We start from the raw sequence: 20737 nt of genomic DNA on the forward strand, positions 1-20737 counted from the left end.
CGTCTCTGATTGGGGATCATATTTAGGTAGCCCATTTTCCCACTTTCTGGTGGGATCTTGACTATGTGTAGTTGCTTGTCAGCACTATATTGTATAGCTTCAAGTTTCGGTTGTTATTTTGTTCGGTGTACATTCTTTTAATAAAGAGAATGTAAGCATACCACTCTGTGCCTTGGTCTCCTTCATGATGACCGTGACAGAAGATCGCACCAAAAATGGAACAAGCAGCGTGTTCAGGAGGGATGGACATGGGAGGAGATTTTGGAATGAGCAGGACCCTGGACGCAGGCTGGGGAGCATCGCCGTCCGAGGGAGGAAATTGAGGCAGCAAAGCGGAGCGGCAACGTTATGAGGAGTATTACCAACGAGGCAAGCACGAGAGGCAGCCCCAAAATATTTTGCGATGGGGCACACAGGGAGATTGGCAGAGTCTGGGATTAGACCTGAGCCAACTCCTCGTGCTTACCGTGGGGAGCGTGTGACTGGTCAGGCACCGTGTTATGCAGTGATGCGCACGGTGTTTCCAGTTCGCATTCATAGCCTGGTGCGCTCTATTCCATCTCACCGCATTGGCCGGGCAAGAATGGGCATCCAGCCAGGACTGATGGTGCCGGCTCAGCGCTCCTGGTCTCCAGTACACCTCCTTGAACCAGGATATCCTGCGCCGGCTCTGCGCATTGTCTCCAGTGCGTCTGCACAGCCCAGTGCGTCCTGTGCCAGCACCCCGCACTTGCCAGGCTCAAGTGAGCATCCAGCCAGGACACGTAGTGCCAACACCACGCCTCAGACGTCCAGTGCGCCTCCACAGTCCAGTACGTCCTGTTCCTGCTCCTCGCACTCGCCCTGAGGTGCGTGTCCCCAGCCCGGTACCACCAGTGCCGGAACCACGCATCAGATCCCCAGTGCGCCTCCGCAGTCCAGTACGTCCTGTGCCTCTTCCCCACACTCGCCCTGAGGTGCGTGTCCCCAGCCCGGTACCACCAGTACCGGTCCCACGCATCAGGCCTCCACTGCACCTCCACAGTCCAGAGCTTCCGGCGACAGTTCCCATTCCAGAGCTTCCGGCGACAGTTCCCAGTCCAGAGGTTCCGGCGACGGTTCCCATTCCAGAGCTTCCGGCGACAGTTCCCAGTCCAGAGCTTCCGGCGACAGTTCCCATTCCAGAGCTTCCGGCGACAGTTCCCATTCCAGAGCTTCCGGCGACAGTTCCCAGTCCAGAGCTTCCGGCGACAGTTCCCAGTCCAGAGCTTCCGGCGACGGTTCCCAGTCCGGAACCTCCAGCGATGATCCACAGTCCGTTTCCGAAAAAAGCGGAGGGATCAGCGCAAGGAGGGGAAGGGCTGCGTCCAGAACCAGAGCCGCCACCGAGGGTAGATGCCCACCCGGACCCTCCCCTATATGTTCAGGTTTGCGGCCGGGAGTCCGCACCTTTGGTGGGGGGGGGGGGGGGGGGTACTGTCACGCCCTGACCTTAGATATCTCTGCTTTGTATATATTTTGGCTAGGTCAGGGTGTGACTAGTGTGGGTACTCTAGTTTTTTGTATGTCTAGGGGTTTTTGTATGTCTAGGTTTTTTTCTGTATGTCTAGGGGTTTTTGGTATGTCTAGGGTTTTTGTAGGTCATGGGGTTTTTGTATATCTATGTTGGCCTGATATGGTTCCCAATCAGAGACAGCTGTTTATCGTTGTCTCTGATTGGGGATCATATTTAGGTAGCCCATTTTCCCACTTTCTGGTGTGGGATCTTGACTATGTGTAGTTGCCTGCCAGCACTATATTGTATAGCTTCACATTTTGTTTGTTATTTTGTTAGTTTGTTCGGTGTACATACTTTTAATAAAGAGAATATACGTATACCACGCTGCGCCTTGGTCTCCTTCATACGACGATCGTGACACAATAACTGTAATGATGTATTTCAGAGACAAGTGCTCATTGTTCAAATGTATTTACAGTGGGGAGAACAAGTATTTGATACACTGCCGATTTTGCAGGTTTTCCAACTTACAAAGCATGTAGAGGTCTGTAATTTTTTATCATAGGTACACTTCAACTGTGAGAGACGGAATCTAAAACAAAAATCCAGAAAATCACATTGTATGATTTCTAAGTAATTAATTTGCATTTTATTGCATGACATAAGTATTTGATCACCTACCAACCAGTAAGAATTCCGTCTCTCACAGACCTGTTAGTTTTTCTTTAAGAAGATCTCCTGTTCTCCACTCATTACCTGTAATAACTGCACCTTTTTGAACTCATTAACTGTATAAAAGACACCTGTCCACACACTCAATCAAACAGACTCCAACCTCTCCACAATGGCCAAGACCAGAGAGCTGTGTAAGGACATCAGGGATAAAATTGTAGACCTGCACAAGGCTGGGATGGGCTACAGGACAATAGGCAAGCAGCTTGGTGAGAAGTCAACAACTGTTGGCGCAATTATTAGAAAATGGAAGAAGTTCAAGATGACGGTCAATCACCCTCGGTCTGGGGCTCCATGCAAGATCTCACCTGGTGGGGCATCAATGATCATGAGGAAGGTGAGGAATCAGCCCAGAACTACACGGCAGGACCTGGTCAATGACCTGAAGAGAGCTGGGACCACAGTCTTGAAGAAAACCATTAGTAACACACTGCGCCATCATGGATTAAAATCCTGCAGCGCACGCAAGGTCCCCCTGCTCAAGCCAGCGCATGTCCAGGCCCGTCTGAAGTTTGCCAATGAACATCTGGATGATCCAGAGGAGGAATGGGAGAAGGTCATGTGGTCTGATGAGACAAAAATAGAGCTTTTTGGTCTAAACTCCACTCGCCGTGTTTGGAGGAAGAAGAAGGATGAGTACAACCCCAAGAACACCCATCCCAACCGTGAAGCATGGAGGTGGAAACATCATTCTTTGGGGATGCTTTACTGCAAAGGGGACAGGACGACTGCACCGTATTGAGGGGAGGATGGATGGGGCCATGTATCGCGAGATCTTGGCCAACAACCTCCTTCCCTCAGTAAGAGCATTGAAGATGGGTCTTGGCTGGGTCTTCCAGCATGACAACGACCCAAAACATACAGCCAGGGCAACTAAGGAGTGGCTCTGTAAGAAGCATCTCAAGGTCCTGGAGTGGCCTAGCCAGTCTCCAGACCTGAACTCAATAGAAAATCTTTGGAGGGAGCTGAAAGTCCGTATTGCACAGCGACAGCCCGGAAACCTGAAGGATCTGGAGAAGGTATGTATGGAGGAGTGGGCCAAAATCCCTGCTGCAGTGTGTGCAAACCTGGTCAAGAAATACAGGAAACGTATGATCTCTGTAATTGCAAGCAAAGGTTTCTGTACCAAATATTAAGTTCTGCTTTTCTGATGTATCAAATACTTATGGCATGCAATAAAATGCAAATTAATTACTTAAAAATCATACAATGTGATTTTCTGGATTTTTGTTTTAGATTCCGTCTCTCACAGTTGAAGTGTAACTATGGTAAAAAATGACAGACCTCTACATGCTTTGTAAGTAGGAAAACCTGAAAAATCGGCAGTGTATCAAATACTTCTTCTCCCCACTGTATGTTTTCAATAGACTAAATCTAGTTTACATGTTGTAAAGAGCCTAAGTCAACCCAGTCTATTTTGCCCCATAGCTGCGCACACATCAGTTTGGTTGCTAAACAACCAAACCATCTATAGTAATACAGAGCCAATAAAGCAAAATCCAGTATGTTTTCTGTGTGAGCTTTTGTGCATGTAAATTACTTATTACCTATGATACATAAATCATTGGAGAGCATCTTGCAGAATATCCAGTGTGTTAAATAATATATTTTCAGTCATGTAATATTATAGGCACTCACAAATACATAATTGACCTGTGAAGCAAAACCCAGGAGATGATTAGCTCATTATTACCTCACTCCTGTTTCTCCCTCTGGATGATGAGTAAGAGACAGGCTTCCTTAACTTGATATTGTGGTGTGGTAATGATGTGGCAAGCTGGCTAGAGACTGGTGCGTGGGGGAGACTGGGGCGTGGGGGAGAGATTGGGGGAGGCAGGGTGATGACTCACAGTAGGGGGGAAGTTCTCCTAGAGAGAGAGAGAGAGAGACAGGGGAGAGATAGAGAGAGAGAGTTGACTCGCCCTCCTCCCCCTCTGTCTCCCTCCACCTCTCCCAGTCCTGACCCTGGTAAGCAGGTGTCAGATGGAATGGTCCTGGAGGACATCAGCAAGGACAATGAATACCTGAGCAGGGACGGAAGCAGACGGTTTAAATAGCTCCCTGCTGATTTCCCTTACCTCATCTGGACAGGGACAGAGTCCACCAGGGTCAATAATAACTGACATCTGTTCCATAATCAGATGATGATATTGCTGCATGCATTTACTCCCCCTGTGGATGTACCTGCAAGATTTGCCTCCATAATATTATTTCCTTGCTAATATAACCTTACCATTTCGTGCTATTTTAGTTTAATTGATAACTTGGAAGGGATGGGATGTGAATATTATAATATTGACCTTACATGAATCTGAAATGAGCTACAAAATGGTGGATGGAACTCTCACATGATAATCATCAGCAAATATGAAAAGTACATTTGGGGGAAATATTGCAAATGGGTTTTGGTAGATTGTGCATGAATATTTAATGTAGTCATAAAAGTTAGGTTTAGTAAATTAATGGTTTTGCTAACGGCTGCGGTCTCTCCCTAGATTATTGCTGTGGAGGGAGTGTCTCCCCTCCTCTCCTGTCTGCAGGCCTGCTTTGTTAATTACAGCCGTGCTGTTCCTCACCTGCACTACATTACACCTACATTGGACAGGGGGAGAATCAGACAGATCAAATTAATGACTTTTGGAAGGTGGAAGAAAAGTTTCAGGTGTCCGTTTGTATTTGCTGATGCTTGTGGTGAATCCTGATCAACAAAACAGGGTGAAATAAGCCAATAACTCAATCAAGCCAGTCTATAATTGTTTAACCAGTAGATGGAATAGAGTGTGTAGTATAGAGCCACAGGTTACTTCAACTTGCAACGTCATTCTGTAACCTGTGGCTCTATACTACAAACTCTATTCCATCTACTGGTTAAACAATTATAGACTGGCTTGATTGAGTGATTGGCTTATTTCACTGTATTTTGTTGATCAGGATTCACCATAAGCATCAGCAAATTAAAACAGACAACTGAAACTTTCCTTCCAAAAGTCATTAATTTGATCCTGACAATCCTAATTTACCGATGTCAACCTGTCCTGAGCATGTCCTCTTAGTCCTTTAAACATGATCTTGTGTTTGTTTGCTGTAGTGTGACACTGGTACTTTTAGAATGAACACTGGGGGTTTAGGTGTTACCATGACAGCTGGGTAGGTGCATTGGCAACCTACAGTCGGTTCCCAGCCTCAAAGCCCTTTAACCTGTTCCACCCACTAAGTTTAGACTCAGGCTGGGCCATAGGGAATTATCAGCACTGTCAACCTGACGTACATATAAAAGACATCACGCTGCTTGTTTAGTGAGTACCACTTCCTCCCAATTCAGCCCATCCCTGGCGCGAACTCAGGACCTCTGCCTTGCTAGCACACGTGACCGCCCTCCTGAAGCATCTTACTAGTCGGCGCCATGCAAAAAGCTAGATATTCGCTTGCACAGGTGGGGACATTTCAGACTAAGGAGTAAGTTTCACACATCACCATTATGCTACACACACACAAGCACACACACACTGACACAGTATCATTCTATATCAGGCCCTGGTTAAGCCCTGTGACAGCCTGGGGGCACTGGACACCCACTCTACATGGTGGCTGGGCTGGCCAAGTATGTATTGGGTGGTGTGATTCCACAGCTCTTGGCTGAGTTTGATAAAGATTAATACAATCCTATTTTCTGCCCAGGATTGCCTTTCCTAATGTGATTCCTCTCTCTCTCTCTCTCTCTCTCTCTCTCTCTCTCTCTCTCTCTCTCTCTCTCTCTCTCTCTCTCTCGCACTCTCTCTCTCTCTTCCTGGGAAACACTAAGCACCTTATCCATGTAAGGAGTGACAATGAGAGAGTGAGGCAAGCAGTGTTAGTGTGCTGTAATACTCTAATTCACTGTAGATTAATTATCTCAGGATAAACAGCGTCAGGGTACAGGATTGGGCCAGGCTGAAACACAGTATGGCAAATCCTCCTCCACTCCTCTCCAGGCTGGCCAGTGGCACACAGTAGCCCTGTGTCATGGACTGGCTGGTTAGAGGGTCGTACAGTACCAATCAAAAGTTTGAACACACCTACACATTCAAGGGTTTTTCTTTATTTTTACTATTTTCTACATTCTAGAATAGCAAATCAAATGTATTTATATAGCCCTTCTTACATCAGCTGATATCTCAAAGTGCTGTAAGAAACCCGGCCTAAATCCCCAAACAGCAAGCAATGCAGAAGCACGTTGGCTAGGAAAACTCCCTAAAAAGGCCAAAACCTAGGAAGAAACCTATAGAGGAACCAGGCTATGAGGGGTGGCCAGTCCTCTTCTGGCTTTCCCTGGTGGAGATTATAACAGAACATGGACAAAATGTTCAAATGTTCAGAAATGACCAGCATGGTCAAATAATAATAATAGTAGTTGTCGAGGGTGCAACAGGTCAGCACCTCAGGCATAAATGTCAGTTGGCTTTTCATAGCCGATCATTGAGAGTATCTCTACCGCTCCTGCTGTCTCTAGAGAGTTGAAAGCAGCAGATCTGGGACAGGTAGCACGTCCGGTGAACAGGTCAGAGTTCCATAGCCGCAGGCAGAACAGTTGAAACTGGAGCAGCAGCACGGCCAGGTGGACTGGGGACACGAAGGAGTCATCATGCCAGGTAGTCCTGAGGCATGGTCCTAGGGCTCAGGTTCTCCGAGAGTGAGAAAGGAAGAAGGAGAGAAAGAGAATTTGAGAGAGCATTCTTAGATTCACACATGACACCGGATAAGACAGGAGAAATACTCCAGATATAACAGACTAACCCTTGCCCCCGACATGTAAACTACTGCTGGAGGCTGAGACAGGGGGGGTCAGGAGACGCTGTGGCCCCATCCAATGAGACCCCCAGACAGGGCCAAACAGGCAAGATATAACCCCACCCACTTTGTCAAAACACAGCCCTCACACCATTAGAGGGATATCTTCAACCACCAACTTACCATCCTGAGACAAGGCCGAGTATAGCCCACAAAGATCTCCGCCACGGCACAACCCAAGGTGGGCGCCAACCAACACAGGAAGACCACGTCAGTGACTCAACCCACTCAAGTCACGCACCCCTCCTAGGGACGGCATGGAAGAGCACCAGTAGGACAGTAACTCAGCCCCTGTAATAGGGTTAGAGACAGAGAATCCCAGTGGAGAGAGGGGAACCTGCCAGGCAGAGACAGCATGGGCAGTTTGTTGCTCCAGTGCCTTTCTGTTCACCTTCACACTCCTGGGCCAGACTACGCTGTGTTGTTGTCTGTGTCACACTGCTTTGCTTTATCTTGGCCAGGTTGTAATTGTAAATTAGGACTTTTTCTCAACTAACCTACCTGGTTAAATAAAGGCGAAATATATATATACATTTTTTTAATCATAGGACCTACTGAAGAGATGAGTCTTCAATAAAGACTTAAAGGTTGAGCCCGAGTCTGCGTCTCTCACATGGGTAGGCAGACCAATTCCATAAAAATGTAGCTCTATAGGAGAAAGCCCTGCCTCCAGCTGTTTGCTTTGAAATTCTAGGGACAATAAGGAGGCCTGCGTCTTGTGACTGTAGCGTACGTGTAGGTATGTACGGCAGGACCAAATCGGAGAGATAGGTAGGAGCAAGCCCATGTAATGCTTTGTAGGTTAGCAGTAAAACCTTGAAATAAGCCCTTGCCTTAACAGGAAGCCAGTGTAGGGAGGCTAGCACTGGAGTAATATGATCAGATTTTTTGGTTCTAGTCAGGATTCTAGCAGCCGTATTTAGCACTAACTGAAGTTTATTTAGTGCTTTATCCGGGTAGCCGGAAAGTAGAGCATTGCAGTAGTCTAACCTAGAAGTGACAAAAGCATGGATACATTTTTCTGCATCATTTTTGGACAGAAACTTTCTGATTTTTGCAATGTTACAGAGATGGAAAAAAGCTGTCCTTGAAACAGTCTTGATATGTTCTTCAAAAGAGAGATCAGGGTCCAGAGTAACCGAGGTCGTTCACAGTTTTATTTGAGACGACTGTACAATCAAGATTAATTGTCAGATTCAACAGAAGATCTCTCTGTTTCTTGGGACCTAGAACAAGCATCTCTGTTTTGTCTGAGTTTAAAAGTAGAAAGTTTGCAGCCATCCACTTCCTTATGTCTGAAACACAGGCTTCCACCGAGGGCACTTTTGGGGCTTCACCATGTTTCATCAAAATGTACAGCTGTGTGTCATCCGCATAGCAGTGAAAGTTAACATTATGTTTTCGAATGACATCCCCAAGAGGTATAATATATAGTGAAAACAATATTGGTCCTAAAACGGAACCTTGATGAACACCAAAATTTACAGTTGATTTGTAAGAGGACAAACCATCCACAGAGACAAACTGACATCTTTCCGACAGATAAGATTTAAACCAGGCCAGAACTTGTCCGTGTAGACCAATTTGGGTTTCCAATCTCTCCAAAAGAATGTGGTGATCGATGGTATCAAAAGCAGCACTAAGGTCTAGGAGCACGAAGACAGATGCAGAGCTTCGGTCTGATACCATTAAAAGGTCATTTACCACCTTCACAAGTGCAGTCTCAGTGCTATGATGGGGTCTGAATCCAGACTGAAGCATTTCGTATACATTGTTTGTCTTCAGGAAGGCATTGAGTTGTTGCGCAACAGCTTTTTCTAAAATGTTTGAGAGGAATGGGAGATTCGATATAGGCCGATAGTTTTTTATATTTTCTGGCTCAAAATTTGGCTTTTCCAAGAGAGTCTTTATTACTGCCACTTTTAGTGAGTTCGGTACACATCCGGTGGATAGAGAGACGTTTATTATGTTCAACATAGGAGGGCCAAGCACAGGAAGCAGCTCTTTCAGTAGTTTAGTTGGAATAGGGTCCAGTATGCAACTTGAAGGTTTAGAGGCCATGATTATTTTAATCATTGTGTCAAGATATAGTACTAAAACACTTGAGTGTCTCCCCTGATCCTAGGTCCTGACAGAATTGTGCAGACTGAGGACAACTGAGCTTTGGAGGAATACGCAGATTTAAAGAGAAGTCCGTAATTTGCTTTCTAATAATCATGATCTTTTCCTCAAAGAAGTTCATGAATTTATTACTGCTGAAGTGAAAGCCATCCTCACTTGGGGAATGCTGCTTTTTAGTTAGCTTTGCGACAGTATCAAAAATACATTTTGGATTGTTCTTATTTTGCTCAATTAAGTTGGAAAAATAGGATGATCGAGCAGCAGTGAGGGCTCTTCGATGCACGGCACTGTCTTTCCAAGCTAGTCTGAAGACTTCCAGTTTGGTGTAATAGTGAAGACATCAAAACTATGATTAAACACATTCGGAATCATGTAAGTTGTTATACAAATCAAAATATATTTATATTTCGATTCTTCAAAGTAGTCAAAATTTGTCTTGATAACAGCTTTGCACACTCTTGGCATTTTCTCAAACAGCTTCATGAGGTAGTCACCTGGAGTGCATTTAAATGAACAGGTGTGCCTTGTTAAAAGTTCATTTGTGGAATTTCTTTCCTTCTTATTTCATTTGAGCCAATCATTTGTGTTGTGACAAGGTAGGGGTGGTATACAGAAAATAGCCCTATTTGGTAAAATACCCAAGTCCATATTATGGCAAGAACAGCTAAAAAAAATGACAGTCCGCCATTACTTTATGACGTAGAATTTCAAGAACTTTGTAGATTTATTCAAGTGCAGTCGCAAAAACCATCAAGCGCTATGATGAAACTGGCTCTCATGAGGACCGCCACAGGAAAAGGAAAAACCAGAGTTACCTCTACTGCAGAGGATAAGTTCATTAGAGTTACCAGCCTCAGAAATTGCAGCCCAAATAAATGCTTCACAGAGTTCAAGTAACAGACACATCTCAATATCAACTGTTCAGAGGAGACTGCGTGAATCAGGCCTTCATGGTCGATTTGCTGCAAAGAAAACAATATTAAAGACCACAATAATAATAAAGAGACTTGCTTGGGCCAAGAAACAGGAGCAGTGGACATTACACCTGTGGAAATCTGTCCTTTGGTCTAATGAGTGCAAATTTGAGATTTTTGGTTCCAACCGCCATGTCTTTGTGAGACGCAGAGTAGGTGAGTGGATGATCTCTGCATGTGTGGTTCTCACTGTGAAGAATGGATGAGGAGGTGTGATGGTGTGGGGTGCTTTGCTGGTGAAACTGTCAGTGATTTCTTTAGAATTCAAGGCACACTTAACCAGCATGCCTACCACAACATTCTGCAGTGATATGCCATCCCCTCTGGCTTTCTCTTAGTGGGACTATCATTTGTTTTTCAATAGGACAATGACCCAAAACACACCTCCAGGCTGTGTAAGGGCTATTTGTCCAAGAAGGAGAGTGATGGTGCTTCCTCAGATGACCTGGCCTCCACAATCACCCAACCTCAACCTAATTGAGATGGTTTGGAATGAGTTGGACTGCAGAGTGAAGGAAAAGCAGCCAACAAGTGCTCAGCATATGTTGGAACTTCTTCAAGACTGTTGGAAAAGCATTCCAGGTGAAGCTGGTTGAGAGAATGCCTAGCGTGTGCAAAGCTCACCAAGGCAAAAGGTGGCTACTATGAAGAATCTCAAATATAGCATATATTTTGATTTGTTTAACACTTTTTTGGTTACTACATGATTCCATATGTGTTATTTCATAGTTGTGATGTCTTCACTATTATTCTACAATGTAGAAAATAGTTTAAAAAAATTAAGAATCCTTTAATGAGTAGGTCTGTCCAAACTTTTGACTGGTCCTGTATATGTCAGATCAATGTTATTTTATTTAGAGATATCATGAATGGGCGTTCACACCTGTATGCATATGATTTCTAATCCCTTTATTTCACAAAACTGAGTATTCAGGCAACACCAGAATTAATTGTCATGTGAAATTTTGATGGAATGGTATTAATTATTTTGTACAAGGGAAATGTCTTCATGTACACAATGCTCTCTGAATGCTGTAGAGGTCTGTTTGAACGTGCTGTGTCAAATGTTTTGAAGGGAACTTTGATTTTAATAACTTGGACATACTCCACTGATTTTAATCACCCAGCCAGCCTTTCCCAAAGAGAGTGTATCTTGACAATAGAGAAGCATTGTTTTCTTTCTCTTTCTGTGGTTTTTCGCTCTTCACACTTTCACTTGCAGAATAACAGAGTACCACTAGAGGGTGGTACAAAGGTCTAAATAAGAATTCTGGTTGAATACCAGTGCCTGTTGGTCAAAACAAAATCAGAGAGGTAATTTATAAATTGAGTGGATGGTAGAATCATTTCAAAATACCTTTAAGAAAGAAAGAAATCAATGGCCAAAAACATAAACTTTGAATTTGATGTAATAATTTCAATAGTGATTTAAGCGACTGTGATATGTGGTTGTCTTACCTACCTTAGTTGAATGCACTGGCTAAGAGTCTCTGCTAAATGACCTACATGTACATGTAAATTATATTGATTAGTGTGGGGTTTCCATATCAACTAATGGTGAGTCAACAGCCTATACAGGTGGTTTATTGGGGCTAGTTGCTCTCATGCTGTCACAGTGACCTCTGCTGCCTAGTCTACCACTCTGTGCTTCCTGCTCTCTCTACTCCACAACACTCACTCATCTGCAATGTTTTAAGGGCAGTTCGAGTATCTGAGAGGATTTTTACAGTAAGATTCTCGAATCCTAATGGATTGGGCCTCAAACTCCTGATTGCACTCACATCGATTATAGTCTGTGACCCAGCAGGTGAACCTGCAATATCATTAGCCTTCCATTGGGAAACGCCCCAAAAATATGCAGCATCGGTGCAATACACATACACGAATACACACACACACACACACACATGTACGCACATGAGCTGGTTCCTTAGGGACACACAGTGTAAGAGAGGGAGAAGGTGTTGATTAATGCAGTACTCAGGAGCCTGCAGCCTTGGCAGAGGGTTTAAGAGAGTGGGGAGCTAGCAACTCTTTCAGGCCCCCTCTCCAAACTAGAGACATGAAGTGTAAAATTGGGCACTCTCTCAAACACACTCCGTCACACAGTCTTTCTCAAACACACTCCGTCACACAGTCTTTCTCAAACACACTCCGTCACACAGTCTTTCTCAAACACACTCCGTCACACAGTCTTTTTCAAACGCACTCCGTCACACAGTCTTTCTCAAACACACTCCGTCACACAGTCTTTCTCAAACACATTCCGACACACAGTCTTTCTCAAACACACTCCATCACACAGTCGTTCTCAAACACACTCCGTCACACAGTCTTTCTCAAACACACTCCGACACACAGTCTTTCTCAAACACACTCTGTCACACAGTCTTTCTCAAACACACTCCGACACACAGTCTTTCTCAAACACACTCCGTCACACAGTCTTTAGCATGAGTGGAGAAGGAAGACACATTCCTGCTGGCTGTAATAGGAACAACACAGAGAACAAATGTTGTTCCCTTGTGCAAAAATAATAAACTGATACTGATCTTTTTAAGGCTGAGATATACTGTGCCATCTTGTGCTTTTCCAGTCTTAAATAGTGGTTTCACACCTCATTCACAGAATGTACATATTATGGGGCAGCAGTCTATAGTCTGGGGCAGCAGGCACCCTAGCGGTTAAGCGTGTTGGGCCAGAAACTGAAAGGTTGCTGGTTCGAATCCCCAAGCCGACTTGGAGGGGAATCTGACGATGTGCCCTTGCGCAACGCATTTAACCCTAATTCCTCCTGTAAGCCGCTCTGGATAAGAGCGTCTGCTAAATGACTAAGATGTAGATGTAGTCTGATCTGCAAAAGAATGGCGTGATAGTAATGTGACATGTTATTCCTTTTGGAGAGATTTTGAGTTGACATTTTCGCCCTAAGCCCTTTTGAATATCTCTGACCATGCTTCTATTTTTATTTCCCTTACAGCAACAGCGACTTCTAGATCTCCTAACCATCACCAGCCCTGGTGAGTGCCCACTGTCTACTAACTAACTGTTCTGATGCTGATGGGATGTGAGTGAGTGAGGTGAGTGTAGACACTGGACAAAAACAAACTCTGTTCTCAGAGATGATAGTCACTACTAGCAAACAGTACACATGTAGGGATTAAAGTTCACTGGATAACTCAGCAGTACAGGATCAGTTACCAGACAACCTGGTGTCATAATTATACCACACTGATACCGCACACTCACAGTCACTTTAAACTTTGAAAATGTCTGCACAATGATATAGCAATGTGAATGAAGACATCAAAATATCTATTATGTTTCTTTTTGTTTAATTTGATTTGATGAGCGTCACTCCTGTCCATTATTTTCATATTATATGGTATTATGAAACAGCATGTGGGTGATGCTCAGTGGAGCTGCAATGTGTTTTGTGATCTGGAGCTCCCCAGTTGGACTGGTGCTGCTGTAAAGAGTCTTTGCTCGTGAAGGGGAACTCAATGTCTTGGAAAAGCAGCTGGGTGATGGAGCAAATTGCAGAGATGGCAAGAGGAAACAGATGGGTACGCCAGAATGGATACAGTGCCCATATGTCTAAAGGATCTGGATGGTCTAATATGCTTTGATTAAAATAATGTTTATGTGAGACACGTGGAGCCTGCTAATTTCCCAGATTTATTTTGCATTTGTTTCCCGAGCCCAGACAAGAATATCTCTGACCTTGACATCTCTGGAAAGGGCAACCAGACACTCAGAAAGAGAGAGAGGGCAACATTTAGCGTTGTACCTCAAATCAGGTTCTTTGTTTCTTTTTCAAGTGACAACCCTTCTGCTCAATGCACTGGCCAGTTTGGTTATTTTCCTGGTTTTGTATTTTATTCAGTGTATTATCTGACTATACTGTATTGTATTCCTGTCAGACATATTGTATGGTGCACTGTGCCACAATGTACAGTCGGTGAACAATAAGGAATCAAATGAAATAAAGCATTGTTCACTTCCCCCCACTTGTGGCACTTCACTGGGCGCTGGCAATCTGTGAGAAGGTTATTATGCCCGTTGAATGGAAAACAGCCTGTGCTTTTAGATGAACGAGGCTGGTAGAGAGGCAACAACAGGAAGACACTCTCTCCCCTTCTGCCTAAAGATTAAAAGAGACTCTTTTCCTGTCACCTCTCTCTTCTTTGTCCTCTCTCCTCCTCCCCTATATTTTCTCTCCAACCCATCTCTCCTATTTCTTTTACGTGCAGTCGGGATGTGGGGCTGCAGACGGTGCAGGGGGTGTGAGGACACTAATAATACTAAGTGGGTGCTACAGCCGTGGGTGTGGGGGTCTGAGAGAGGTGCAGAGGAGAGGCCCCCATGCAGCTCACTGAGAGATGGTGTATGTAGGAGGGCTCCAGGTTGCTTCGTAGATCAGCATCAACCATCCCAGCCCCTGTTTCCATCCAGGGGCCCTCATTAGCCCCTCTATCTGAAGTGCATTTCACCCACAACCTCGGTATTCCCTATTTAATTGGACACTTGAGCGGAGCATTGCGCATCTGGCTCTATTGAAGTCTGACATTTAAGACTGCTGACCTTTCCAGGCCCTCCACAACTAAATAATGATTAGCCCTGGCCATTGTTCCACCACAATCGTACACACACACACACACAGTGGTGTGCACAGGAAAAGAGGAAAGGTGCTGAACTAAACACCTGCAGTATCTAGCAGTCTCTGACCAAAATACACACTGTACATCCAGAAACCTTTATTCACACAAATGCTGGGGGAAGAGGCTTCGGGTGTTCACAATAGAAAGATTGGGTGCAGACATTCTATTGTCAGTCTATTGATCTGAATGCCCTTTCCATTTCTGTGGACATTTTACAATAGTGTGTCGATCTAAATTAACTTTGCTTGATGGTGTTTAGTCCCTTTTTCCCTCATATGCTCTGTGCATTACAGGGTGTTAAAAAGGTCAATTACATTCATGAGCTTTGGATAGATGTGCGAGGAATCGGAGCAGCAGAAAGATAATAGGCAACCTTCAGATCTCTAATGGTGTGGTCATTTCTCTTCAGTCTCTGTCTTCACGGTCTCTAGGGCTGAGGGACTCCACTCGCTCTGGGCTCTGATAGTAAAGAGGGCCTCAGATACTATCTCTCTCTCTCTCTCTCTCTCTCTCTCTCTCTCTCTCTCTCTCTCTCTCTCTCTCTCTTTCTCTCTTTCTCTCTCGCTCAATATCTTTCAGTTCCTCTTCATTTATCTCTATCTCACAATTACCACACATGCCTCGATCAAAACAAAGGCCTCACAAACAAATTAGCCCGAGGTAAGGTGGGCTGTTTGTGGGGAGAGATATTGACAGGTTCCGTCACACGTCTTATGCATGATGTGACCGTCAATATGTTTTGCCCAATGTTGTATTGTCCTTCAGTTTTCATTTACATATATACCACAATATTTTTCAAAATGTGTATCTCAGTTTCTCAAACACATGCCACTCCAAGTTAGAGAACTGGAGTCTGGAGTAGACTAGATGTAGGCCTATACAGAAAGCCATTCATTCCTTGTGAAAAGCTGAAACTGAAAGAGCCCATTTGTGCATTTGTATTTCCACTGGCATCGCAGTATTTCATGCCAGAGGTCTGAGAGGCTAAGGTCTGAGAGGCTGAGGTCTGAGAGGCTGAGGTCTGAGAGGCTGCACGTAATTTTTTTGCTTTCTGTCCCATGTGGCAGAGGGATGCTTTTCATGGTGCCATGCTGGGTAAGTCTGCTGGTGTGATAGACACTGGAGAGAGGCCCATAGCCTGGCTACTGGCTATGCTCCCCAGGCCAGGCCTCGTCTCTGTGTGTGGACCGGACTGGGGCTCCAGCCAGCAGGGCAGCAGGACAGCTGCACAGGCCTGCACTCTACCTGGGCTCTGAAGCTGGAGCTGGGCTCGAGCAGAGAGATGTGTCTTTAATGGAGCACAAGGACTTGGCGCCTTGCTGAGAGAGAGAGGGACATTATTTATAAAACACTATCAGGGCTTTGTATAATCAAGCAGCTGTGAAAACAACACTTCCTAATATTGCCCTATTTATATTCTTTTTCCGTGAATTTGCATATTTTATCTCCCTGCACTTCATTATAGGGGACTTATACAACACAAACAAAGAGAGGGATGAGCAGAGGAGGGAGGGGGGGATCTCTCTTCTCTGGCCGCCTTATATTGACTATTTTCCAGTAGATTTTTTTCGAAACCCTCTCAGAAGCGTGGCTAAAAAAGCAAGCTGATGAATTGAGAATGAGTGTGATAATTCAACAGGCACATATGAGGGGGCTAGGGAGTGGGGTGACACAATAGGGAAAAATATTTAGAAAATATGCATCCCTAAACCAGTATTTAAAGGCCCAGTGCAGTCAAACACAGGATTTTCCTGTGTTTATATATATATTTGCACAATATGAGGTTGGAATAATGCTGTCAAATTGTGAAAATGATGATGATGCCTTTTTAGTGTAAGAGCTGTTTGACAAGACTACCTTAAATTTGAGCCTGTTTTGGTTGGATGGAGTTTTGGCCTTCCATGGTGACATCACCACGTGGTAAATTAGTTAATAGACCAATAGGAAAGAGTTCAAAACTTCTCTGCCAATAACTGAACATTTTCAGTTTCCCCCTCTACACTCAGACCATTCCAAGACAATCCTTGCTAAATTCTTGCTTGAGAAATTTCCCTTTGCTAAGAAGCTATTTTTGTTTCTTTTTGACAATTTAATTGAAAATAATCACAGTAAGGTACTTAATTGTTACCCAGAAATGATTTGATATCCAGATACAAACGGCTGCATTGAACCTTTAAAACATGTATCTTGCCTACCCACATGCTTTTTGACTACTTATGCCTAGAGTCAATATCCCCTGCCTTGCAAATACAACAATTTCACGCACTCTTCACATAATCAGCCATGGGTTTCGTGTTTGGCATGTTGGAAAACGTAAACAACATTTTCACAGCCTCTTTCTCCAACAGGGAAGACAGCTGTGATTATTTCTTTGTCATCAGAGCCACCACTGTTGTTGAGCACTGCTGTGTAGCAAATCCTTATAGAAAAAAAAGATTGGATTTTTGTTCCTGGTTGCCTTTTGTATCTCCAGTAAGGAAGTGTATAATAGAGGTTGATGCCGTGGTGTCTGTGCTGTGTGGATTGAGTTGGTGGGGGCTGGTGTGTGTGGAATTGTCTGTTTCTCAGAGCCAGTGCAAAAACCATAGCACCCATTGAACAGCAGCAGTCTCTGCCCTGCAACCTGCTCAGGTACAGTGTTGATATGGTAACCTGTTGGCTAGGCAGCCTTGTTTGCATGTTTACTTCAGCAGCCTTTTTTCATTCTCTTACTTGCCGGTGGCGTCCTGTGTTGGCTCAATAAGGAGCAGCTAGCTGTCAGGATGTATCTGCCGCGCAGCACTTGGTTATCAGATCATGTCTCCATGTTCCCTTTCACCTCAGACATTTTCGTGTTCTAACAGCTCAAGATGAGCTGTGTTTTCACTGTGTCATATTAGCTTGCCTCCATTTTCTGGATGTGAAAGGAGATGTTTGATGCAACTCCACTGTGTCACAATCAAAAGGGAATCTTGCTCCGTTTGCTCATTTTGAAGGGGCCCTTCTATATGTTGTGAAATGTACACAGAGTCTACAAAACATTAGGAACACCTTAATATTGCGTTGCACCCCCTTTTGCCCTCAGAACAGCCTCAATTCGTCAGGGCACAGACTCTACAAGATGTCGAAAGCATTCCTCAGGGATGCTTGCCCTTGTAGACTCCAATGCTCCCACAGCTGTGTCAAGTTGGCTGGTTGTCTTTTGGGTGGTGGACCATTCTTGATACATGCGAGAAACTATTGAGCGTGAAAAACCCAGCAGCGTTGCAGTTCTTGACACACTCAAACTGCCTGCCGCCTGGCACCTACTACCATACCCTGTTTAACGGCACGTAAAACTTTTGTCTTGCCCATTCACCCTCTGAATGTCTTACATACACAATCCATGTCTCAAGGCTTAAAAACATGTCTCCTCCCCTTCATCTACACTGATTGAAGTGGATTTAACAAGTGGCATCAATAAGGGATCATAACTTTCACCTGGATTCATCTGGTCAGTCTATGTCACAGAAAGATTAGGTGTTCCTAATGTTTGTACACTTAGTGTACCATCTCTTTGCTTCTTTTGGGGGGGTGTTTCACTGTGGACCTTTTGATTCTCAACTTTACCCTGTGGAACGAAGCAGGGTGCAAAGCATAGTGTGGCACAAATGGTGTTATTACTCTGATTGAAAATCGACCAAGCCGTTAAACAAATGTGAGTATCCATTGCAAATAACTTGTTTTCATTTTGAGTCCCAAGAACTTAGATCCCCCCTCTAAGTTGTGGGTGGCAAACACAAATGAATTGTATTGTATGAATACATATTTCTAGAAAAAGAAAACAGAAAGAATCAAAAACATGGCTTAGTTCTTTGGACTTAATTCAACAACTCAGCTGTGATATCTCATTAGCTTCAAATACATTTTGAGCTCCAATTATAGGCCTTCAAACTGATGCTGAGAAGGTGTTTGTGAGGGGAGATGACCCTGAGTGTCTATGACTTGTAGGTTTGGCTTCAGGATCCTGCTGGATGGCTAAAGGCACAATTCCTTCTCATGTGCCGCTTGTCCCTCAGCAGGCTAACTGCTGTTTGGGCATGGGTTTATCTACTATTATCTGTCAAACATCGCACACCTGCTAGCGACGCTGGCCTCTGGTGCAATCCCATAGGCAACGTGCTGTCAACACCAACACCTACAATGTGTCACTTGCTGCCTCCATTTGTGGTAGCTCCAGGGGCTGTGGGGATAACCATTAAGCCCTATTCCCTATGACCAAAGCCTCCCCAACAGCTATGTGTTTAGTAAGCTGACAGTTTGTGGATATGGAAAAATAGAAATATGATAGATTAAAATACACGCGAATAAGTTGATTTTTATTTGATATTTGCTGTACCTTGTTTGTCATATTGACTTGTTTACCTCAGTGAAAATATTTGAAATATTCATTATACACTTTACAGTACCAGTCAAAAGTTTGGACACACCTACTCATTCAAGGGTTTTTCTTTATTTTTACTATTTTCTACGTCATAGAATAATAGTGAAGACATCAAAACTAAGAAATAACACATATGAAATCATGTAGTAACAAATCAAAATATATTTTAGATTTTAGATTCTTCAAAGTAGCCATCATTTTCTTCATTGACAGATTTGCACACTCTTAGCATTCTCTCAATCAGCTTCATGAGGAATGCTTTTCCAACAGTCTTGAAGGAGTTCCCACATATGCTGAACACTTGTTGCTTTTCCTTCACTCTGCGGTCCAACTCATCCCAAACCATCTCAATAGGATTGAGGTTAGGTGATTGTGGAGGCCAGGTCACCTGATGCAGCACCGTCACTCTCCTTCTTGGTCAAATAGCCCTTACACAGCCTGGAGGTGTGTTTTGGGTTATTGTCCTGTTGAAAAATAAATGATAGTCCCACTAAGCGCAAACCAGATGGGATGGCGTAATGCTGCAGAATCTTGTAGTAGCCATGCTGATACAATGTGCCTTGAATTCTAAATAGAGCACAGACAGTGTCACCAGCAAAGCACCCCCACACCATCACACATCCTCCATGCTTCACGGTGGAACCACACATGCAGAGATCATCCGTTCACCTACTCTGCATCTCACAAAGACACAGCGATTGGAACCAAAAATCTCAAATCTGGACTAATCAGATCAAAGGACAGATTTCCACCTGTCTAATGTTCATTGCTCGTGTTTCTTGGTCTAAGCAAGTCTCTTCTTCTTATTGGTGTCCTTTAGTATTGGTTTCTTTGTAGCAATTCGACCATGAGTCGCTCTGTAAGTCGCTCTGGATAAGAGCGTCTGCTAAATGACTTAAATGTAAATGTAATGAAGGCCTGATTCACGCAGTCTCAATCTGAACAGTTGATGTTAAGATGTGTCTGTTGCTTGAGCTCTGTGAAGAATTTATTTGGGCTGCATTCTGAGGTGCAGTTAACTCTTATGAACTTATCCTCTGCAACAGAGGTAAGTCTGGGTCTTCCTTTTCTGTGGCGGTCCTCATGAGAACCAGTTTCATCATAGCACTTGATGGTTTTTGCGACTGCACTTGAAGAAACTCTGAAAGTTCTTGAAATTTTCCGGATTGACTGACCGTCATGTCTTAAAGTAATGATGGACTGTTGTTTCTCTTTGCTTATTTGAGCTGTTCTTGCCATAATATGGACTTGTTTTTTTAATCAAATAGGGCTGTCTTCTGTTTTCCAAACCTGCCTTGTTACAACACAACTGATTGGCTCAAATCCATTAAGAAGGAAAGAAATTCCACAAATGAACTTTTAACAAGGCGCACCTGTTAATTGAAATGCATTACAGGTTATTACCTCATGAAGCTGGTTGAGAGAATGCCAAGATTGTGCAAAGCTGTCATCGAGGCAAAGGGTGGCTGCTTTGAAGTATCTCAAATATAAAATATATTTTGATTTGTTTAACACTTTTTTGGTTACTACATGATTCCATTGA

At 44.0% G+C, this 20737-nt stretch overlaps 1 protein-coding gene across 1 annotated transcript in view; it reads left to right on the top strand.

Annotated features, from left to right (window-relative positions):
* LOC135556419 (cytosolic carboxypeptidase 6-like) overlaps positions 1-20737 on the top strand; it is a 466431-nt gene that overhangs the window by 318447 nt on the left and 127247 nt on the right. Inside the window, exon 6 of the mRNA XM_064989619.1 lies at positions 13112-13151. Within this exon, the coding sequence (XP_064845691.1) occupies positions 13112-13151 (40 nt within the window). The remainder of the gene's footprint in view (positions 1-13111; positions 13152-20737) is intronic.

This window comes from Oncorhynchus masou, chromosome 15 (assembly GCF_036934945.1).
Source record: "Oncorhynchus masou masou isolate Uvic2021 chromosome 15, UVic_Omas_1.1, whole genome shotgun sequence".
Lineage (NCBI taxonomy): Eukaryota > Metazoa > Chordata > Actinopteri > Salmoniformes > Salmonidae > Oncorhynchus > Oncorhynchus masou.